The sequence below is a fragment of the Symphodus melops genome, assembly GCF_947650265.1.
Source record: "Symphodus melops genome assembly, chromosome: 9".
Taxonomy (NCBI): Eukaryota; Metazoa; Chordata; class Actinopteri; order Labriformes; family Labridae; genus Symphodus; species Symphodus melops.
This window is the reverse complement of record NC_136699.1, coordinates 7,988,499-8,008,545: the sequence shown is the minus strand read 5'-3', so window position 1 is coordinate 8,008,545 and position 20,047 is coordinate 7,988,499. Positions and strand designations below refer to the sequence as shown.

Genomic DNA, 20,047 nt, shown 5'->3' with positions numbered 1-20,047 from the left:
AGGGGGTCCGTATCTCTCATACGAGGTTCCAGGGGGCCCCTGGTAGGGGTACTGATGCTGCCAGTAGCCTCTCTCCACCCTTTGAGGATGAGCTTGTGGATGGGGAGGGAACTTTCTTTGCTGGTTTTGCCACTGCCTTCCCTTTACACTTTGGGGATGAGGATGAGCTTGTGGCTGGGCAAGGACTTCTCCTTGCTGGTTTTGCCACTGGCTTACCTTCTCTCTTCTGGGCCTTGGATTATCTTGCGGCCTGATGTAGAACTCTCTGGACTGGTTTTGCTGGCTGCTGCTACTGGTACCTTCCATTGGGTTTTCAGCCTGCTCCTCCATCTCCATGATATCAGCCCAGCTCAGGGACTGTGAGTTGGTGTTTTGTTCCATAGCTTTTATGATTAAATTCAGAGATGTGGTCACTTAGATGTTGAGTAGTTAAGAGCACTTGTTAAAATATCTTACTGACTCGTGTCTCAGATCTGATCCTTGAACTGATAAGTGTCTGTGGCTCTCAGCTTGGTGTCTCAGGCTTAAATACTGAAACTTAACATTCTAAATGCTTTGATGATGCTTTGATCTTCCAGAGTTACAGAATTATTTTGTTTTGCTTTGTTGCCAACGTTCTGTGACCTCATAGCACTGGAAATGTTGTGAACATTTCTCGTGTACCCTGGAAGTTATTGTAAAAGATGCAACTGATGAATAAAGTTTTGGAAAAAAAAAAAAAACTTTTTGTTGTTATATCGCTTGTTAAAATATCCTTACTGATTATCATGATTATTATTTTCGAATGATTAATAATTATCATTCATATTACTGGTCCTTTTTTATTATATGCTTTAGAAATATCTTGCCATTTATGCCAACAAAGCTCACAGAATGAGATAAAAAACATGTTCTTTTATAATCACAGTGTGTCCAGATTTGTGTCTACTTAAATGCTCCTGAAGTGTACTTACATAAATAACCATAAAGAAATTGTATAAAACCTCAAGAATGAATTATTTAAAAATAATAGCTTGTAAATGGATGATTCATCATTATTTAGACAGCATATTATGGGGGAAACCTATTGTTAATACTTGGAATAAATCAAACCTGCCGAGGAGCTCGTTATGTGCAAGTCTGCCGTACTGACCAGCTGAATCTCTCCCTGTCTGCACAGCGTTGCTCATTTTTCACTTCACTCGACTCCGAACAGCTCCACTATTGCTCAGGAATAATTCAGCTCAACATTGAAAGAAATGTGCTTGTGAGAATTCCTCATTTTCAATGTTTCTCAACTACAATGTGAGAAACATTTAACAAGTACAACAAGTCCAAACCTTACCTCTAGTAAAACCCTTTTGGTTTCTGCAACGCTGAGACTGTCCTGCAACGTTCTCTAAATGGAAGTTTATAAAAACATTGGCTCCCGTGAAACGTCAAAAAGTCTTCTTTTTGTGTAAAAATTAGTAAATGAAAGAGATAAGTGAAATGCATAAGAAAACAAACAGAAGAGTCACAAGTTCAAGGCAGAACAAAAACTTTCAGATCAGGACAAAAATGCAAATAGAAAAACACAAGGTAAATTATGTTGTCCTCTAGTGTTTCCAAAGTGTGTTTGATTTCATCGTCTACTTTAAACTTAGGCTTGGTGAATGGCAAATGTGAAATTTTAAGCAAATAATATAATAACACATACTGCGACTGCAAGCATTTGTCCCAAAATTAACCGACACAGTAAATAAATTAAATCTTTTCTGTCCAGTTACACTTTACCGTAGCCATTGTTGCCATGGGAACAGCATGTTTCGTTTGTTGCAGCACAGCCTGTTTGAACACCTCATTTAGCTTTTTACACCCATGCACTCCTGAAAATCTTCCTGACGTGCCTTTTCTCTGTGAGACTCAAGATTTTTTTTGTTGTTGGGGGGGAACACTATTTGTCTGAAACTAGGAAAAATGTGGATGACATGAAAGCTCCCAAGAAGTGAAGCCAAAACATTTGGCCCTTCCTCTACTGTCTCAGTAGTAGTTTAGTTTTAACACTGTCTCCCTACTGTATGTCAACAGACAGGACATTGGTCAAACCAGAATATCAAAACCCAACTCAAATAATTCTTTCCCAAACATGGAGTCTAGTTAGCTGGGTTTTATTATTATTTTTTAATTCTCTAAAGAGGCTAAATGCCTTGGTTAAACGATCTATCAACAATTGCAGCTCGTGTGTTGTGTAGTTTATTAGAGTAAAGGAGAAATGTCAAGAAGAGACGAAACACTAACACGGGAGACATTGCACTTCATGTAAACTTGAGTATCTGCTTCAAATTCACTAAAGTATCTGTTCTGCTGTGGACTGTATCAAATGGGAATAAAGTCTTGAATTGTTCCCTGCAGCTATTACCTGTTTGAGGCGAGTGAAATTCTTGAATGAACTTTTAAACCCTAAACTATATTTATTTTACTGAGTGTAGTTTCAAAGAAGAAAATGTCGATATTTTGATACGCGACACTCTTATTATGCAGTAGCCTATGTAAATATTGCACAATTAAACAAACTCTGGTGTGGAGCTGAACTTGAGAGAAGGGTTCTTGGTTAGCTTCCAAGTGCACTGTGGTTCGGTTCACTGTAGGTAAGAATGCGATCCCAAAATAAACAAGGGAAGTGAACCAACAAGAAACAGCAACTGTCAAAGAGGTTTGCAAAGGCTAATTGTTGCATTGCTAACAACACAAGCCTTCACTCCTCACTGAAGGCTTGCATCCACATGAGTTGGGTTAGGAACTGGAGGGTCACTGGTTCAAGTCCCATTGCGGGACCAAAAATATGGAAGTTGTTCTGGAGAGGTGCCAGGGCACTTCTCAAGCACTGTGCACTCCCTTCATAGCAAAGCAGCCCCACTCTGGCATCTCTCCACCAATGCATGTCCACAGGTCCTGTTTGTGCATGTGTGTGATACAGGCCTGTGTGTGTGAGATACATGTCCCTAAAAACAGAACAGTGTCAATCTGAATTTCCCTCAGGGATTAATAAAGTATTTCAAACATTCAGATATTTAACTTTATCTCCATTTAACAGATAAAAAAACGTGCCAAACTGCACCGCTCTACAGGATGCCATTCTTCTACATTTGTTAACACTACTTTTGGGTTATAGTGAAACATTAGGCCATATGGCAGTAGCAATTGACTGGGGCTACAACTTCAACTAGTGGCGATTGGCTAACATTTGACAGGCTTTGGTGTACTTGACAAAGTGCAGTCTGAAACCAAACAAAATTGGAAAATGTTGAACTTTCACCCCTGAGTCCACAGAACTTAAAATGTGAAAGCATCTGAAATTACATAACAGAACATAACAGAGGCCCTCAATGATAAACTGCTAATCCTGAATAAAAAACGTTGTGAAGATGACACAGGGACACAGTGTAAATGATTAAAGACGCTTCTCTTTCTGGATTAGTTGTTAACAAAATAATAAGTGCGGACAGTTCTGTGATAAACTATGACATCTGAAGGAGGAGACAATAGGACTGACATGATCTCTGCATTGTTAAATAAATACAGTGTGAGGTAACAGCACGTGTAGCAGTACTGATGCACAAAATTAATGAATATATTAGTAATACAATCCATTGTAAACAAAACTAATCATTCATATTGATGGAGATGATGGCTGTAACATGTATATGTTTGAGTGCATTTATAAAAGTAGTTATTTCTCCAGGTTATTCGTGCCATGTGGAGGAATAAAATGGTCCATTGTGTGATTATTATTTAAAAATGCTTATAACAAATAGCCTCAGATACCTCACTTACACTGCACCACCATAACCACCACTAACCCTCAGGCTGTGAATTCAGGTCACTGAGATTTACAACCAAGCGTGCCATGTCAGGCTTCCTGCCTGTTCCCATCAGGCTCATTAATGCCTGAACTCACTTTGGTTCTTGACCCTATTTATGAAGCTTTCACGGACATTTTCAAGCTCAGTTGCTCTTACTGGTGGACATATTATATTATATTGTTAATGTCCCTGCTGTGGGGTGAATAAAGGAGCATCCTATTTTCTACCTTAAATTTATACTTGAATGTTATTTTGTATGTGTTCTGCAATTTGTTGTGTTTGCAATTTAATTTTGGAAATAAATTCACACATTAAATTAAAACTGGCACACGTCCTTTATCTGTACTACACGTTCACATGTTCAATTATCTTTATTCTTTACTTACAACAGTTAAATCTACATGACATATTTTGACCTTCATGGCTTGAATTTCGCTTGGGTTCAAGAAAGCATCTCTCTATCTCTGTCTTGACTTTACATTTTAATGCATAATTTAAAAATATGTTTGAGAAGTGTCTGTAGATTTAAGAGACAAGGCTGTGTTCCTGTTGCTAGCTGTACACCTCAAACAACCTTCTGAACAGCCACTGTGATTGACCTTAAAAGGACTGTGTGAAGGCCTATAAATGTGAATGTTTTCCAAAAATGAGAAAACCTGATTCTCCTGGTTCAAATATGAGCTGCTGAGTGACCTTCCATCAGTTAAAGAAAGAAAAGTAGAGCAGCACTGAAGATCCAAAAGATGACCTGAGAGCAGGAAGCAGGAGTCATCAGGCACCTCTTGACAGTACATTATCATTATCCAATTACACAGCTGATTAAACTTGAAGCTCATCCCCTTGACAGCCCTCCTTTCTGTTACCCTGCTGAGAGAGTCAGCCGGAAATCAACTGCACTCTAATCTTGTTCGAATTGAATAGGTTATATTGAAGTTTGGATTCTATTTCTGCGTTTAAGTTGCCAACAGTTAGTATACAGTTAACCTTCACAGCTTTTGTCTTTACTAAAATTCAAACCAACACATTTGTGAAAACTAGTTTTACATTTTCTGTTTCATTGCTGACATCTCCTGTCTGACTTAGAGGAGCTTCATTAAAGTAATTTATCATTGATGCATCAAAGTGAAAGGCACCTTGAGTTTTACACAAAAGTAATATCACTGTATTACACATTCGTGTCTGAAACCACTCCAGAAATAATGGTTTGTATTTAAGACTTCTCTGTCCTTATCCTTTTTAATTGTGCAATATTTACATAGGCTACTGCATAATAAGAGTGTCGCGTATCAAAATATCGACATTTTCTTCTTTGAAACTACACTCAGTAAAATAAATATAGTTTAGGGTTTAAAAGTTCATTCAAGAATTTCACTCGCCTCAAACAGGTAATAGCTGCAGGGAACAATTCAAGACTTTATTCCCATTTGATACAGTCCACAGCAGAACAGATACTTTAGTGAGTTTGAAGCAGATACTCAAGTTTACATGAAGTTCAGTGTCTCCCGTGTTAGTGTTTCGTCTCTTCTTGACATTTCTCCTTTACTCTAATAAACTACAAAGCACACGAGCTGCAATTGTTGATAGATCGTTTAACCAAGGCATTTAGCCTCTTTAGAGAATTAAAAAATAATAATAAAACCCAGCTAACTAGAGACCATGTTTGGGAAAGAGTTATTTGAGTTGTGTTTTGATATTCTGGTTTGACCAATGTCCTGTCTGTTGACATACAGTAGGGAGACAGTGTTAAAACTAAACTACTACTGAGACAGTAGAGGAAGGGCCAAATGTTTTGGCTTCACTTCTTGGGAGCTTTCATGTCATCCACATTTTTCCTAGTTTCAGACAAATAGTGTTCCCCCCAACAACAAAAAAAATCTTGAGTCTCACAGAGAAAAGGCACGTCAGGAAGATTTTCAGGAGTGCATGGGTGTAAAAAGCTAAATGAGGTGTTCAAAAAGGCTGTGCTGCAACAAACGAAACATGCTGTTACCATGGCAACAATGGCTACGGTAAAGTGTAACTGGACAGAAAAGATTTAAACTTTATTATGAACTTTATATGAGCATGTAAATTCAATTTAATTGCTTTTCATGTTGTGTAGCCTATGAATGTCAGATTATTTTATGTTTGGTTGATCTGTCATTTTCAATCTTCTGTTTATCAGTCACCTGCTCATAATAAATTCCATGAATGCTAACGCCGGTCATTTATTTACTGTGCTGCTTAATTTTGGGACAAATGCTTGCAGTCGCAGTATGTGTTATTATATTATTTGCTTAAAATTTCACATTTGCCATTCACCAAGCCTAAGTTTAAAGTAGACGATGAAATCAAACACACTTTGGAAACACTAGAGGACAACATAATTTACCTTGTGTTTTTCTATTTGCATTTTTGTCCTGATCTGAAAGTTTTTGTTCTGCCTTGAACTTGTGACTCTTCTGTTTGTTTTCTTATGCATTTCACTTATCTCTTTCATTTACTAATTTTTACACAAAAAGAAGACTTTTTGACGTTTCACGGGAGCCAATGTTTTTATAAACTTCCATTTAGAGAACGTTGCAGGACAGTCTCAGCGTTGCAGAAACCAAAAGGGTTTTACTAGAGGTAAGGTTTGGACTTGTTGTACTTGTTAAATGTTTCTCACATTGTAGTTGAGAAACATTGAAAATAAGGAGTTCTCACAAGCACATTTCTTTCAATGTTGAGCTGAATTATTCCTGAGCAATAGTGGAGCTGTTCGGAGTCAAGTGAAGTGAAAAATGAGCAACGCTGTGCAGACAGGGAGAGATTCAGCTGGTCAGTACGGCAGACTTGCACGTAAGGAGCTCCTCGGCAGGTTTGATTTATTCCAAGTATTAAAAATAGGTTTCCCCCATAATATGCTGTCTAAATAATGATGAATCATCCATTTACAAGCTATTATTTTTAAATAATTCATTGTTGAGGTTTTATACAATTTCTTTATGGTTATTTATGTAAGTACACTTCAGGAGCATTTAAGTAGACACAAATCTGGACACACTGTGATTATAAAAGAACATGTTTTTTATCTCATTCTGTGAGCTTTCTTGGTATAAATGGCAAGATATTTCTAAAGCATATAATAAAAAAGGACCAGTAATATGAATGATAATTATTAATCATTCGAAAATAATAATCATGATAATCAGTAAGGATATTTTAACAAGCGATATAACAACAAAAAGTTGTTTTTTTTTTTCCAAAACTTTATTCATCAGTTGCACCTTTTACAATAACTTCCAGGGTACACGAGAAATGTTCACAACATTTCCAGTGCTATGAGGTCACAGAGCGTTGGCAACAAAGCAAAACAAAATAATTCTGTAACTCTGGAAGATCAAAGCATCATCAAAGCATTTAGAATGTTAAGTTTCAGTATTTAAGCCTGAGACACCAAGCTGAGAGCCACAGACACTTATCAGTTCAAGGATCAGATCTGAGACACGAGTCAGTAAGATATTTTAACAAGTGCTCTTAACTACTCAACATCTAAGTGACCACATCTCTGAATTTAATCATAAAAGCTATGGAACAAAACACCAACTCACAGTCCCTGAGCTGGGCTGATATCATGGAGATGGAGGAGCAGGCTGAAAACCCAATGGAAGGTACCAGTAGCAGCAGCCAGCAAAACCAGTCCAGAGAGTTCTACATCAGGCCGCAAGATAATCCAAGGCCCAGAAGAGAGAAGGTAAGCCAGTGGCAAAACCAGCAAGGAGAAGTCCTTGCCCAGCCACAAGCTCATCCTCATCCCCAAAGTGTAAAGGGAAGGCAGTGGCAAAACCAGCAAAGAAAGTTCCCTCCCCATCCACAAGCTCATCCTCAAAGGGTGGAGAGAGGCTACTGGCAGCATCAGTACCCCTACCAGGGGCCCCCTGGAACCTCGTATGAGAGATACGGACCCCCTCCCCGATGGCTGGTGGAAAACGATCTTAGGGCTCGCCTGAAGGATGCGACCTACCACCTAAGACAGGAGAAAGGGATGAGGCACTTTTCGGAGCACACCAATGCCATCACCAAGAGTGAGCTCCAGGAGTTACAAAAAACGATGCAGGAGGAGCGTAACAGCACAGTTGAGCGTGAAAAAGAAGTAAGGATGCTAAAAGAACAACTGAACCACCTGAATCCATCCTTAAGAATACCGGACATAAAATATTATTCCTGCAAAACAAAAGAGGAGCTCATAGGAATAATTGAAGCTCAAAACACAAAGCTTCAGGAGAGAGCCTCAGTTGGTCCAAAGTTGGAGGAAACCATGGGAGCTGAAAACACCACTCTGGAGAAGGAAAGCATGGAGGCCTTAATGAATCAGTTGCAAGAAAAGACCAGCAGCAACCTTGAGCTGGCCTTAAAACTGAAGGATCAGGAGGAGTCTAATCAGGCAATGCAAAAGGAGATGGAGGGGCTCCGAAAACAACTGACCATGTATATGTGGGAGCCAGGTGTATCCGCCTTCACGCTAGAGGACGATACGGATGTCTACGATGATGACTACACTCAAGACTCAGTCGAGGAAACTCCTGAGGTGGTCATAGAAGAGAAAAAAAGTCTAAGTCCATCCTCCGCAGCACCAGAGGAGGATTACAATGGCAAAATACAAGAGCTCCTAGATCTTGTCGGAACTCAAAACAAACAGCTGCAAGCTGAAATGTTGAAATGTGATTCTGTCCAGGAAGAACTGAAGGAAGTCAGGCATAAGCATTCAGAGGCAGTTAAGCAGAACATGAAGCTGAAAGCTCAGAATAAATCCCTGGAGAGAGAGAAGGAGATTCTTCAGGAAGAGCTCTCCCAAAAAGACAAGTCAAACTCTGATCAGCTGAAGAGCTTCACAAGTGAGCTCCAAACAAGAACAAACAGCTGTGATGAGCTGATCTTGAAAGTGAAAGTTAAGGAGGACATCTGTCAGGGGTTGCAGAAGGAGGTGGAGGTGCTCCAAAAGCAGCTGGAGAACCTAATAGGTCAGCTCCAAACAAGAAAAAACTGCTGTGATGAGCTGAACATGAAATTGAAAGTTAAGGAGGAGACCTGTCAGGTGTTGCAGAAGGAGGTGGAGGTACTCCAAAACCAACTGGAGCAACAGACATGTAAGTGCAACAAAGAATCTTCCCTTCCAATGGACAACACCCAGGTAAACACTGAGACGGAGAAAATCTCTCTGTGGAGGAAGTTTAAGAAGGCCATCACTCCAAAACACCTTCGTAAAAACAAGCATCTCATGGGGCAGATGCAGGACCAGCTGTGACGAACTCAGCAGCCCCAATCACCCCAACTCCCCCACCCCCAGCTCACACAGGCTGCAACAGGCTGCAGGGCAGCACAGTGGAACATGTGAAGTCCTGACATAGAGAAGCCAGCAGGTTTCTTTGTGTCAGCACGTCACATGGTCCCACTGTGTCTGCGTGGGTTTTTTTCTCCAGGCACTCTGGTTCATCCCACACAAACAATTGGATAAGAACTTAATTAATAAAAAAAATTGGCGAATACTAAATATATAAAGTTTCTGAGTAGTTGGATTTCTGTACAGAATTGTAAGGTATATGTATACTGTGTTTGCTAAGTATCAACTGTGTAAACAGGACAGACTCAAGGTGTTTAAATGTATGTTTTAAAAAGCACTATGCACCCTAAGGTTTCACACCTTTTCAACCCATAACTGAATGCTATATATTGCAGGTTACAACAACTATTTGATACTTTGTTTATTTAGAGGTCATAAAACAATGACAGATACATATTAAACAGGTAATCTTCAGTGTCAAATGTAAATGAAGCCTTATATCATGATAGCAGGATATTTTCTCATTAAGCAATCACACTACCCCAAACCAAACAAGCTATCTGACAAATCACACCAGAGTACCTTTTAAATGGACCAAACAGCTCAGGTGTGAATTCACTCTTAGATTAAATAAATCGTTCAGTCGTTACTATTCTGTGACATTTAACCAAAGCCTTGAAAAGCTGGAGCTAAAACGTTCTTCTACGCTGCCCAGGCCTGCTAAACCAGTTCATGTTTTTGTGCATGTGTCAAAGTGTATGTCAGATGTATTTTGACAGTTTAATTGTGTGACCTGTTTGACGAACCTCAGTGATCATTTCAACCTTTCTGTACGGCCACTTGTTTAGTGCCGACATGCAACACACGTGGTCCTACCTGCAGCATTCGGACAAAAGGTACTGGAACAGGCACACACGCACTTGACATCATGACAAAGATTAAATACCCCTTCTGCCCTGACATATGGGCCTGCTGTATGCCAGGGTGCTGCTGTGCTGTTTAAGACTGCAGTTATGAATAGACAAGCCTGCAGCTCAGGAGAGCATCATTAGTTCCTCTGTTGTTTCTCATGGAGTTTCAGTTCTAGTTAAAAGCTTTATTTATTTAAGTGCAAGAAAGTGACTGAATAAAAAAGATGCTTAATGTGTGGTGAACAATAAGACAATAAATGAGCAGTGTCAGAAGTCCCCAACAGGGTGCATTACTTTCTCGCAGTCCAAATGTACTATGTGTAAATAACCAAATTGCTGAGCTGTGAGTCTGTTTCCCTTCCAGCTGGAGATGATCTATGTTTTCTTTTAAGGTTTCCTTGCTGGTCTACAGTCTACATGTGCTGCAAGTCCATGGAGTCCAGCGTTGATTCTTCTGAAAAGCAGGCTGATGGTGCTGAGAAAAAAGGAATGAGAGGTGAGGACAGGTGATATAAGTGATACTGCAGTTATATTAACCTTCTATGTGAAAACAACTACAACAGGGGAGATAACTTCAGTGGGTCAGATTTAGAACTAAAGTAAGCAGACCATCAAACCTCACCCTGTTCACCTGCTCCTTCAGCAGGGCCATGTGGGAGAGCATCTGGTTCCCATCAAGCAGCGGACACTGATGTAGAGGAAAAGGCTGCCGAGGATAAGCTGTGGGATCCACTGCAGAGGGATGCACAGCATGAACACAGACAGACCAATCAGCAGAGGGGTCAGACCTCTTTTCCATCACACAGTCGATGCTTTTTTAATACAAAGGTAGAGAAAAGGCAGTTTCAATGTTTCACTGACACTTCTTGTAGGATCAGCTAATAAAATATACTTCATCATTATATTTTTAAAACCAACATCTTCGAGTGGTACCAAAGTCAAACTTGTTCTTTTGTGTGAAAAAATATAATTTATTTTTAGATAGTTGTATTTGAAGGATTTGTAGGACTCCCAAACAATATCAAAGTATCAAGTTACTAGTTCCTAGAAAATATACTAGAAATATGAAAAAATATAAAAGACCAAATAAGTTTCATTTTTTTTCTTTTTTCATTCACTTTTTAACCCTTAGATGTATCGCCAGGACTCCTTTGGTGCCCCCTTGTTGACAATCATCATGATAAAAAGGTTTATAATCATGATTTTATAGCTAAATAATTTTTTCAAAAAAAAAGAAAAAAAATTATTATTATTATTATTTTACAACATAAGGAAACTCTCAAATCTGATGAAATGGACATGATTTAAATGCAATTTCAATATTAATGTTTCCCTATCAAAATAAAGGACACATTCAATAATACATAAAAGAACAATTCCAATTGAGATGTGTATTCATATAAATTAATTTATTTTTTATAAAAAAATAACAAGGAAAAAACTTTACATCTAAAAAATACTTTTTCATTTATATTCCCCTCACTTGAGTATGTACATAAGTTTATATGTTGTTTTAACTGTGAACTTCCAAACTGCGTGGAGCCCAGAATGGCTCAAATTAACAGTGTTTTTTATTTGATAAATGTGTCATGAACATAGAACCAAACTAAAGCTATTTTACAGAATCGACTGTTGGCTCAGATGATGAACAGCCCATGATGGGCCATGACGACATCATGGTCCCGTGACTGAAGGAGTCGCTGCACTTCTGTGACTCCAAGACAGAAGGTCGGTCTCAAAAACGATTTGCAGGCATTGAGAAACTCACTGAGAGTCCACGCTCAAGAAGCTTCTCTCGTCATAATTGGGTGACATTATTCCAGTAGCCATGGGAATGCTGCGTCTTTCAGTCTCTGCCACCTGCACAGAGTCCCTGAAATGCTCATGTAACATCCTTTGTGCTCAGTCTTCTGTGTGCTCGAACAGCCAGGTACAGTCCTCACTCTCTGATGTCTGTGGGCTTTATACTCTGTCCTTCACATCTCCACAGTGTCCCTTATGTTGAGCCTCGTCTTCCCGTCTTCTCCTCCACGTCCTGGGAGTGTAACCAGCAGACTCTACGTGCTCTTGATGCCCTGGAAGCCGCAGAATTTCCATCTTTTCTCCAGACTGGCTCCGACTCCACTCAGCTCCTGTACGAAGGTGCAAGGCAGCCGAGAGAGAAGAGCCTCCACCTCACTGGTGTTAATCTGAAGAGACACATACCAGAGCAGGGATGGACAAGGAATCAGGAGAAGTACACATGTTCTAACAGACAGTGCATATAGTCACAACACCTTTAACCTGTGTTAGTAATGAGGCACAGATTCATAGAATATGTTCTTTCACTTGTAGCTGATGAATGTGTACTATGGAGTCCCCCAAAGGTCTCTCTTTGGTCCTGATGGTTTTCTATAAGAGCCTTCGTCTATTTGTTATCTCATGTCTAGTTTAAAAAGCACATTAATACATACAACATCAGAAGCCCTCATATCACTCGCGAGGCTGCTGCTTCTGTAGCTGCAGTGTCACTCACGTCAGGTGTCTTATTCAGCGATCCAGTGAAGGTCAGTCAGGCTTGTATCCCCTCCAGGCTTCATTGTAATGATTTGATTTGTTCTGGTCTCGCAGGGAAAAGTTTATTGAATACAGCTAATGAAGAGCTGTGACACTGAACTACTTCAAGAGGAGCAACTACATTACTCAGGCCTGCTTTTCATTCACTGATTTTGAACTTTGCACGGTCAGGCCTCTGCTCATATCTATGATGTATTTATGACCCTTAATATTGTGTTGGACCCAGAAATCCTAAAGCTCACCTCCTCACACTGAGGAGTGTCTCTCTGCCAGAGTGTTTAGATTGATAATGTTGTGTTATTTGTCAGTAAAAACTTAAATAAAACCTTTTTTTTAAACCTTTATCCTGGAAAATCAAGTCGGATGAGACGTGTGTTGAGAATAATTTTGATGGTTTCACCGTGCAGGTGTTACTAACCTAATTTCCCTTCGGGGATCAATAGAGCAGAAGATTTACTTTTTTTATTGAAGCCAATTTCCAGACGCCTTTAACACATATTCCTTTCAGCTCATACAATAGAAACTCATTACTCATAGAAACCAGTAAGGAGATGATGTCGCTATGGGAAAAGCTAAGTATTTAAACATCATCAGATCAGTACAAATTCAAAGTGGGAGTCTGACAGCGTGATCCGGCTCACACCACTCAGGTGGGCTGAGGACGACGGCTTGATTGGAATTCTGACGTGACGCTGCCAGGACTCAATGTGCAAGTTGTTGTCGACAGCGTCTCACATTTATAAGTACATTTTTCAGGCCCTGTGGTGATGTCATGATGCGTTAAGGTCCTTCATGGAGATAGGGCGTGTGTGACATTACACACAATGAAGCTGTGTGTGGAGCGTGGAGATAAGCAGATTGGATGAGTCTACAGTACTCTGTGTTGTTGATAAAAACTCTGCTGGCTGCTTGATGTGTGGAACTGAGCAACACACAATGCATACAAACTCATATTTATACAGACAAACACGCGTGGGTGTTTGCTGACGTACGTAAAGACACAGTAGACAAAAAAAACACAAAAGGAACGAGAGAATACAGACACTACATTTTCCCATGTGTGAGGATGAGTCAGGCTGGTGATGAGCAGTCAAAGAATCTCTTCTGTGGAAAAGATCCTTCAGGCAGAAACTTTGAGTTCATGACAAAGATTTAGCAAACATCAAATTCATTCTTCCAAACAATTAGAAACTTTGAGTAATCGGATGCTTTCATGTTGGATGTTTTCGTATCTTTGATTGTAAGACTTGACCATTAAATCTGTGTGTGACATTAAAAGTTGGACTTTTGAAAGCCTCATATAAGTTGAAGTAAAGAGGGATAATACGTCGGAAACGCTTTGGCAGAAAGATGAACTAGCTGTGCTTCACCAGACACAGAAACTCTGGGTGTTTGAAGACTGGGGATGGTGTTTGGCTGCACGTGTCAGAATGAAGGACCTCGTTTTAATATGTTTCTACTTCAAAAGAAATAGCAAGGCTGGCAGAATCAGGTCAGACATACAGCGATGAAACCTGAGGGCAGAAACTGGAGAGGAACTGTGTCCAGAGTTCAGCTCATAGAATAATGTTTGAATACTACATCTCAGCAACATTTAGTTACATTGCTGTAAACGTTTCCTCTGTCTGTGCTCAGGTCTGTGCACATGGTTTGACAGCATTCACAGAAGTCAAATTAAATTTCACAAACCACTTGTCAAATAACTTTCCCTCCTTTAAAAACGTTTTGAAGAATGAAACTTTTAAGTGGCACCCTACACAATGCTTAGTCACTGTACAACCCACTGACTAAAAAAGACCTCCATGGTTTGCTGTTCTTATGTCAGAAATGAGAAGAGTTTAAATAAGAGGAGTCATACATGTAGACTTTTTTGGACCAGTGATATATAAAGCTGGAACAGTGAAGGTCTGTGTCAGTTACCTTTGTGTCCAGACGCTGCAGGTAGGAACTGATGTACTCGATGCTGGCTCCAAACGGATGGACGTGCAGGAACGTGGAGATGATCCCTGAGGAGGAACAAACCAGCCATGTAAAGCTAAAGTTCATGAAGAGACGCGTCACATAACTCCTGTTTCTGTCACACAAAGACTAACTGCCAGACGATTAACCCTCTCCTCTCGTGTCCTCCTCTCCTCTTGTGTCCTCCTCTCCTCGTGTCCTCCCTCTCCTCTCCTCTTGTGTCCTCCCCATCCTCTACTCTCTTCCTCTCCTCCCCCTCCTCTCATGTCCTCCTCTCCTCTTGTGTCCTCCTCTCCTCGTGTCCTCCCTCTCCTCCCCCTCTTCTCCTCCCCATCCTCTACTCTCTTCCTCTCCTCCCTCTTGTGTCCTCCTCTCCTCTCCTCCCTCTCGTGTCCTCCTCTCCTTTTCTGTATTGTGCATCCTGATTAGAGGAAGTGTTTAATGACTGCTTTTGATTGCCTCTCTTCAAAGCTCAGACAAAAAGGAGAGAGATAACCCTCCTCCTCTGTTCACTACCTTTAGAGCATCCACAGATCAACAGTTACACAAAAATAGTTTTAGTCACATAGTGAACACTGGAGCGTGTAGAGAGTACCAGAATTTCTAAGCACTCTTAAAGAGGAATTTCAAACTCCATGACTTTATAATTTGCTGCTTGCAGGAGGCTGGTTGATGCTTGATCATAATCAACATGCTCGCCTGGAGCTGCTCCAACAGCAAAAAGAGAATCTACTGGTACATGGGGACGCAGCATAAGACAGCCCACTGGAGTGGTTTTTCTGTCTGTGTTTATTTGCCTTGAAGGGCCAATGAACATCTCCAGCTGAGAGTGAAGACGTTTGCAGTGACAACATGCGCCCACTCGATGTGTGTGCGTCACCATCAGTAAATGTTCTAAACAATGACAGTTAAACTTTTCACAGCTCGAACTTTTCCTCTAATTCCAGAGAAATATTCCCCAGTTTGTCCCCCCCGGAGTCTTTTAACTCACAATAAATGAAAACTATGACTATAAAATGAATTCTGCATCTGAGTGGAATCTAAAGTCTGTTTTAATTTGTCACAAACTTTTGTAGCTCATTCCACGGATGGGACAACAGTAAATCATACATCAGTTCTGCATCTGTTCCCCTCTGGTTTTTAGTGTTTCTACAAACTTGATCTGATTGCGCTCAGTGCTGCCTGAAGAAGTAGGTATACTCTTCATTTTTCTCCAAAGGATTTTTTAAGAGTCCCGTCCAGTGGAGGATAAGCGGCCTGTGTTATTAACAGTGACTAAGACTAAGAAGATTGCACATTTAGTCATTGTTTGCAAACAGAGACAGAGTCGAGAGGGTCATCCTACTGAACTGCACCACTGGTTGGTCTCCATGCCGTATTAAAACCACAGGAATGTTTGTTGGACTTTTTGGAGCATTTACACCTGCTGGGCTGTCCTGGGCAAATCAAAGCTGTGGACCCCTTCTGACACCACTTTTCAACCATTCAGTGAACTTATTAATAGCACTCTCTTTTTCCAACACTAATGAAGCAGTGCCAGCAGCCATAGAAAGCAGATTCAATGATCCCAGGTTCGTCTTCTGCCAACAACTTCATCGAAGTCGAAGAATCTCGACTGTGTTAGCACAATATCCCCTGCATATAAATCAGATTTGGACTCAAGCTGCAATACAGGATCCACCTTGAGGAGTGTAAATGATCAGAATATGCCCATCGTACACAGGTTGCAGGAGTCCATGTTATTCAATATTGGCCTGGTTTACAGATGTGTTTGTTCATAATTTTAATGTCACTTTTTATCCTGAAGTACTGCACATTAAATGTAGAGACGAAAGTGTGAAAACACGTCATTCATACCAATTATTCATCTTCACACCTTAAAAACGCACGGTACCGTTCTTTCAGGCAGCGTGCTGTTATTGCCAACACCTCTCATTTGTGGCAGCAGCAGGGAGAGGGAGGATGCTGCTGTGGTTTTATTAAACTCACAGAAACCACAGCAATAATAGAGGAAATGATTTTTACCTGACATCTGAGTTGCCTCTACCAGCAGAGAGATTCATTTGAGAAACAGCAAAAGTGTCATGGTCTGATTATGAAGTCTGCTCCTGAACAACTTTCATAATACTAGCTTGCAAAAATTTTTAAAAAGAATTTCTCTTTGCAGAGACTACAGAGGTTATACAGACTGGTAGACTTTACAACTGCTTGCTGTCTGAAAGCAACTTCATTCATTTAGAAAGATAAAGAGGGACAGAGTGGTACAGCCAGTGTCTATTACTATTAGAACAGTTACAGACACTTTTGCTTTATGTGCTTTATTCTGCCTTAAATATGGTAAAAAATGTTGTATACCTAAAAATGCGTCATTGTATTACAAGTGTGCATCATCATAACAGAGCTGCAAATTAAAGAGAGCAATTAAAAATGTGAAGTTCAGCAGATAAAAAGCTTTCACCAAAGTGTGAACTGGAAAGCAGAACATTTGTGTCAGCGTACCGACGAGCAGAGCTTCTCTTTCAGAGTGGACAGGACTCGATGGAGGCTTCTCTGTTGGACCTTCTTTCTCCTGACTGCAGCTCACCACTGCAGAGACTGTGGCTTCCTGCACACACACACACACACACACACACACACACACACACACACAAAGAGTTAGCTTAGACATATCTGCTACCAGCCACTGCTACTTCTTCTAAAGTGGTTAACAAGTCAAACTTAAGCACGATCAAAAACAATGAGGATAAACATGAATAAATAGAAAGGAGAGAAGAAATGATCAAGCAGTTAGTTTCAGATCTGTGACAGGTGATGGAACATTTGTCAGAGGAGTCACAGAGGAGTTTGTGCTGTTTGTGCTCCTCCTCCATAACAGTGTGTGTACTTTTTTCACTTGTGGTGTGGGATGCCTGTTGGCCTTTTTCTGTTTTTAATCTATCCATTACTCCCTGTCAGTGTGTGTCAGTGTGTGTGGGTGTGTAGACATACACACACTTGCGAGTCACTGGGTCTGATTTATTAAGATCCTAATAAAAGAGTACTAAAAAGTGTCTTCACTCCAAAAGATTGCACGTTTGGTTTGTGGGCGTTTTGCGGATGATCTACTGAGAATAGTTGTGTGAGTGATAACAGGTGCAAACCTTGTGGAGGCGGTAATGTTTAATTCAGGCTTTTGCGTGTTCTACTGGTTTACGTCAAAGAGAGTTTGGACGGAAAGCAGGATGACTGCAAACGCAAAATAGTTATCAGTGGTTGAGGAAAATGAAAGAACAGTATTTTTGAGTTATTCCAGATGAATCGGAATATCTCAAAAAGAACATTTGGTTGATAAAAAAACCCCAGCATTAAACATGGTCTCTCTTTTCTGCCCTTCATTTGAATGAATTGTCATACATTGTGCTAGAGGTGCGAGCTGAGTCCTCTGTTGCACTGGCGCTCAGGTACACCACACGGACCGTTGTTGCGCATCAGAAGCCGGTCAGCGCTGTGTCTAAACAGACATAAATGCTCTGGCAAAGACGTATCGAAGACGTGGGTACAAGCAGTGTTGATGTCTCCCAATCCAAGCGTCCTGCAGCACAGCAGCGCGGGGCGGCAGAGGGAGGAGACGAGTGCGTTAGGGAAAGGAGTGCACCGAAGAGAACCCGCGAAAAAAAAAAGGAAATCCAATGTTGGCGAAAAGAAGGAAATAGGAAGACATGAATATCAATGTTGACTGTGAATGTTCCGTTATATTCATTTAATTATGGTGTTTTTCTTTATCCGCTACTATTAAAGCAAAATAAAAAATAAACGCATGTTTTTCTATCATTTGAAACATGTTAATACGTGTACTTCTTCTTTTACTGTGCTCATGTCTCCTCACTGCAGCCTGATGTGTGTAACACTGGGCTTCTGGATTAACACGTTACTTTTAAAAGGTGTTAAATTTAGACACCGTCACTGCAATCTCTGGCAGGGTAAATCACATTGCTTGTACTAACTTTACTTATTAATTAAGGCAAACATACTAAATGGACAATATGTATTGTTTTGCTGGTATGAAAGACACAATCCTTACTGTACGCTGTTTGTAGATCAGATAGCTCACGTTTTAGGGCATGCAAACCTTTAGTAAATCAGGACTTGTGAGTCCTTATGACTCCTTTATTTCCTAGCCTAGTTGTGTCTGTGCTGATTTACTCGATGAGAAATGTGGTGGCAGTGAATTGGATCGGCCTGTAATGATCTGTCATGTTGGAGGAAGAGGTTAGAGAGGAGAGTCAGAGGAGGAGAAATGAGGACACAAAACAAAATGTGAAGAGGACAATCGAGGGTTAGATCTCTTTTTTTTCTTTTCCTCCACTTACACTGACTTGATTCTCCTCGCCGCCTCCGTCGTCCTGCTTCGACATCTCCAGCTGCGGCACATCACAAACACAGGACGAGAAGAGGCAGAGAAACAACCTGAGTGCTGATGTAGACAGACTGGAGTGTGTGGATGCACACAGCTCAGGGTGCAAAAGCAGACAGCGACAGGAGGAGTGTATTTTTAGACTTATGTTAAGATCTGTGATAGTTTGGATCAAACAAACAAAGCAAATACAACAAACTCCACATGGATATTATAAACTGTTATTGGTCCAAAATGCACACTTTTACACTTTTACGCTTGTATATCGGTTTTCTCGCTTCTCGCTACTCAAAGTGCTTCTTACTGCACAGGTTTGAGACAGCAAATCAGTGAGCGGACCAGTGAAGGAGAAGTGATGGAACAAAGAGAAGTCGTCAACATGACAAATGCCCCCTCAACGAGCGTGTGCTCACCTGCAGGGATTTCATTAGCTCCCAGTCACACGGACACATTTCTAATCAAACCGTTACCATGACAACATATTGACAACTCTGTCACGCTCATTGAGCTGAACAACATTGCACGATTTGTCTGTGTTTGAAAAGGCCCTGCTCTGGACGGGCATTGCAGTCAGTGATATAGTGTGGCTTTACTTGCGTCATACTCGACTGTCATGTATTCACATTAACATTAACTTGGCTCTAAGCGCCCCCTGTGGACTCTCTACTGAACTTGTTGTTTACGCACCTAAAACAATCTATAGAAAAATCTTTCATGTGGAAAATGTAGACAAAGACTTTTCCTTTCATCAACAATCATCAGTTTTATTTTCACTCTTTACATAACCAGCTAGCTTCCTGTCAGGGGAGCTTTCAATGTCATGTATTCAAGAACACTAAATGTGAGGCATTATTTCTAAATCTTTAAATCAAAGGATTATAGATATTACTACATATTTGGATATAGAAAAGCCAACACACGGTCATGATGTTTCTGATGTTATATGAAAAGCTTTGACACTATGATCTGTCTTTGAGGGTAAGAACATACTTTAGAGGACATTGGAAAAAAGTTTTCGACACAGATAGTGTCCTTCAAATGATTATAAGTGGATTCTGTTTACTCTGGGATTCATTACAGTTCACATCACACGGTTGATCAC

At 40.4% G+C, this 20,047-nt stretch overlaps 2 protein-coding genes across 3 annotated transcripts in view; one reads left to right on the top strand and one right to left on the bottom strand.

Moving 5' to 3' along the window:
- The first annotated feature begins 8,145 nt into the window (after nt 1-8,145).
- LOC306829482 (uncharacterized protein) lies at nt 8,146-11,003 on the top strand. Its single transcript, XM_079352531.1, has 2 exons — nt 8,146-10,533; nt 10,681-11,003. Exon 1 carries the CDS (start codon nt 8,152-8,154, stop codon nt 9,088-9,090), a length of 939 nt encoding a protein of 312 aa, XP_079208657.1. The 5' UTR covers nt 8,146-8,151; the 3' UTR covers nt 9,091-10,533; nt 10,681-11,003.
- A 263-nt stretch (nt 11,004-11,266) lies between these two features.
- LOC306829701 (ecto-NOX disulfide-thiol exchanger 2-like) overlaps nt 11,267-20,047 on the bottom strand; it is an 85,690-nt gene continuing 76,909 nt past the window's right edge. For both annotated transcript variants that reach the window (XM_079352833.1, XM_079352834.1), the window contains exons 12-15: nt 18,902-18,952; nt 17,052-17,157; nt 14,514-14,599; nt 11,267-12,226 (exon numbers count right to left, since the gene is read on the bottom strand). In XM_079352833.1, the coding sequence (XP_079208959.1) occupies nt 12,095-12,226; nt 14,514-14,599; nt 17,052-17,157; nt 18,902-18,952 (375 nt within the window). In that variant the 3' untranslated portion in view covers nt 11,267-12,094. The remainder of the gene's footprint in view (nt 12,227-14,513; nt 14,600-17,051; nt 17,158-18,901; nt 18,953-20,047) is intronic.

What these genes read in the sequence shown, in the direction of transcription:
- LOC306829482 (XM_079352531.1), top strand. Translation starts at nt 8,152, where the DNA reads ATGAATCAGTTGCAAGAAAAGACCAGCAGCAACCTTGAGCTGGCCTTA.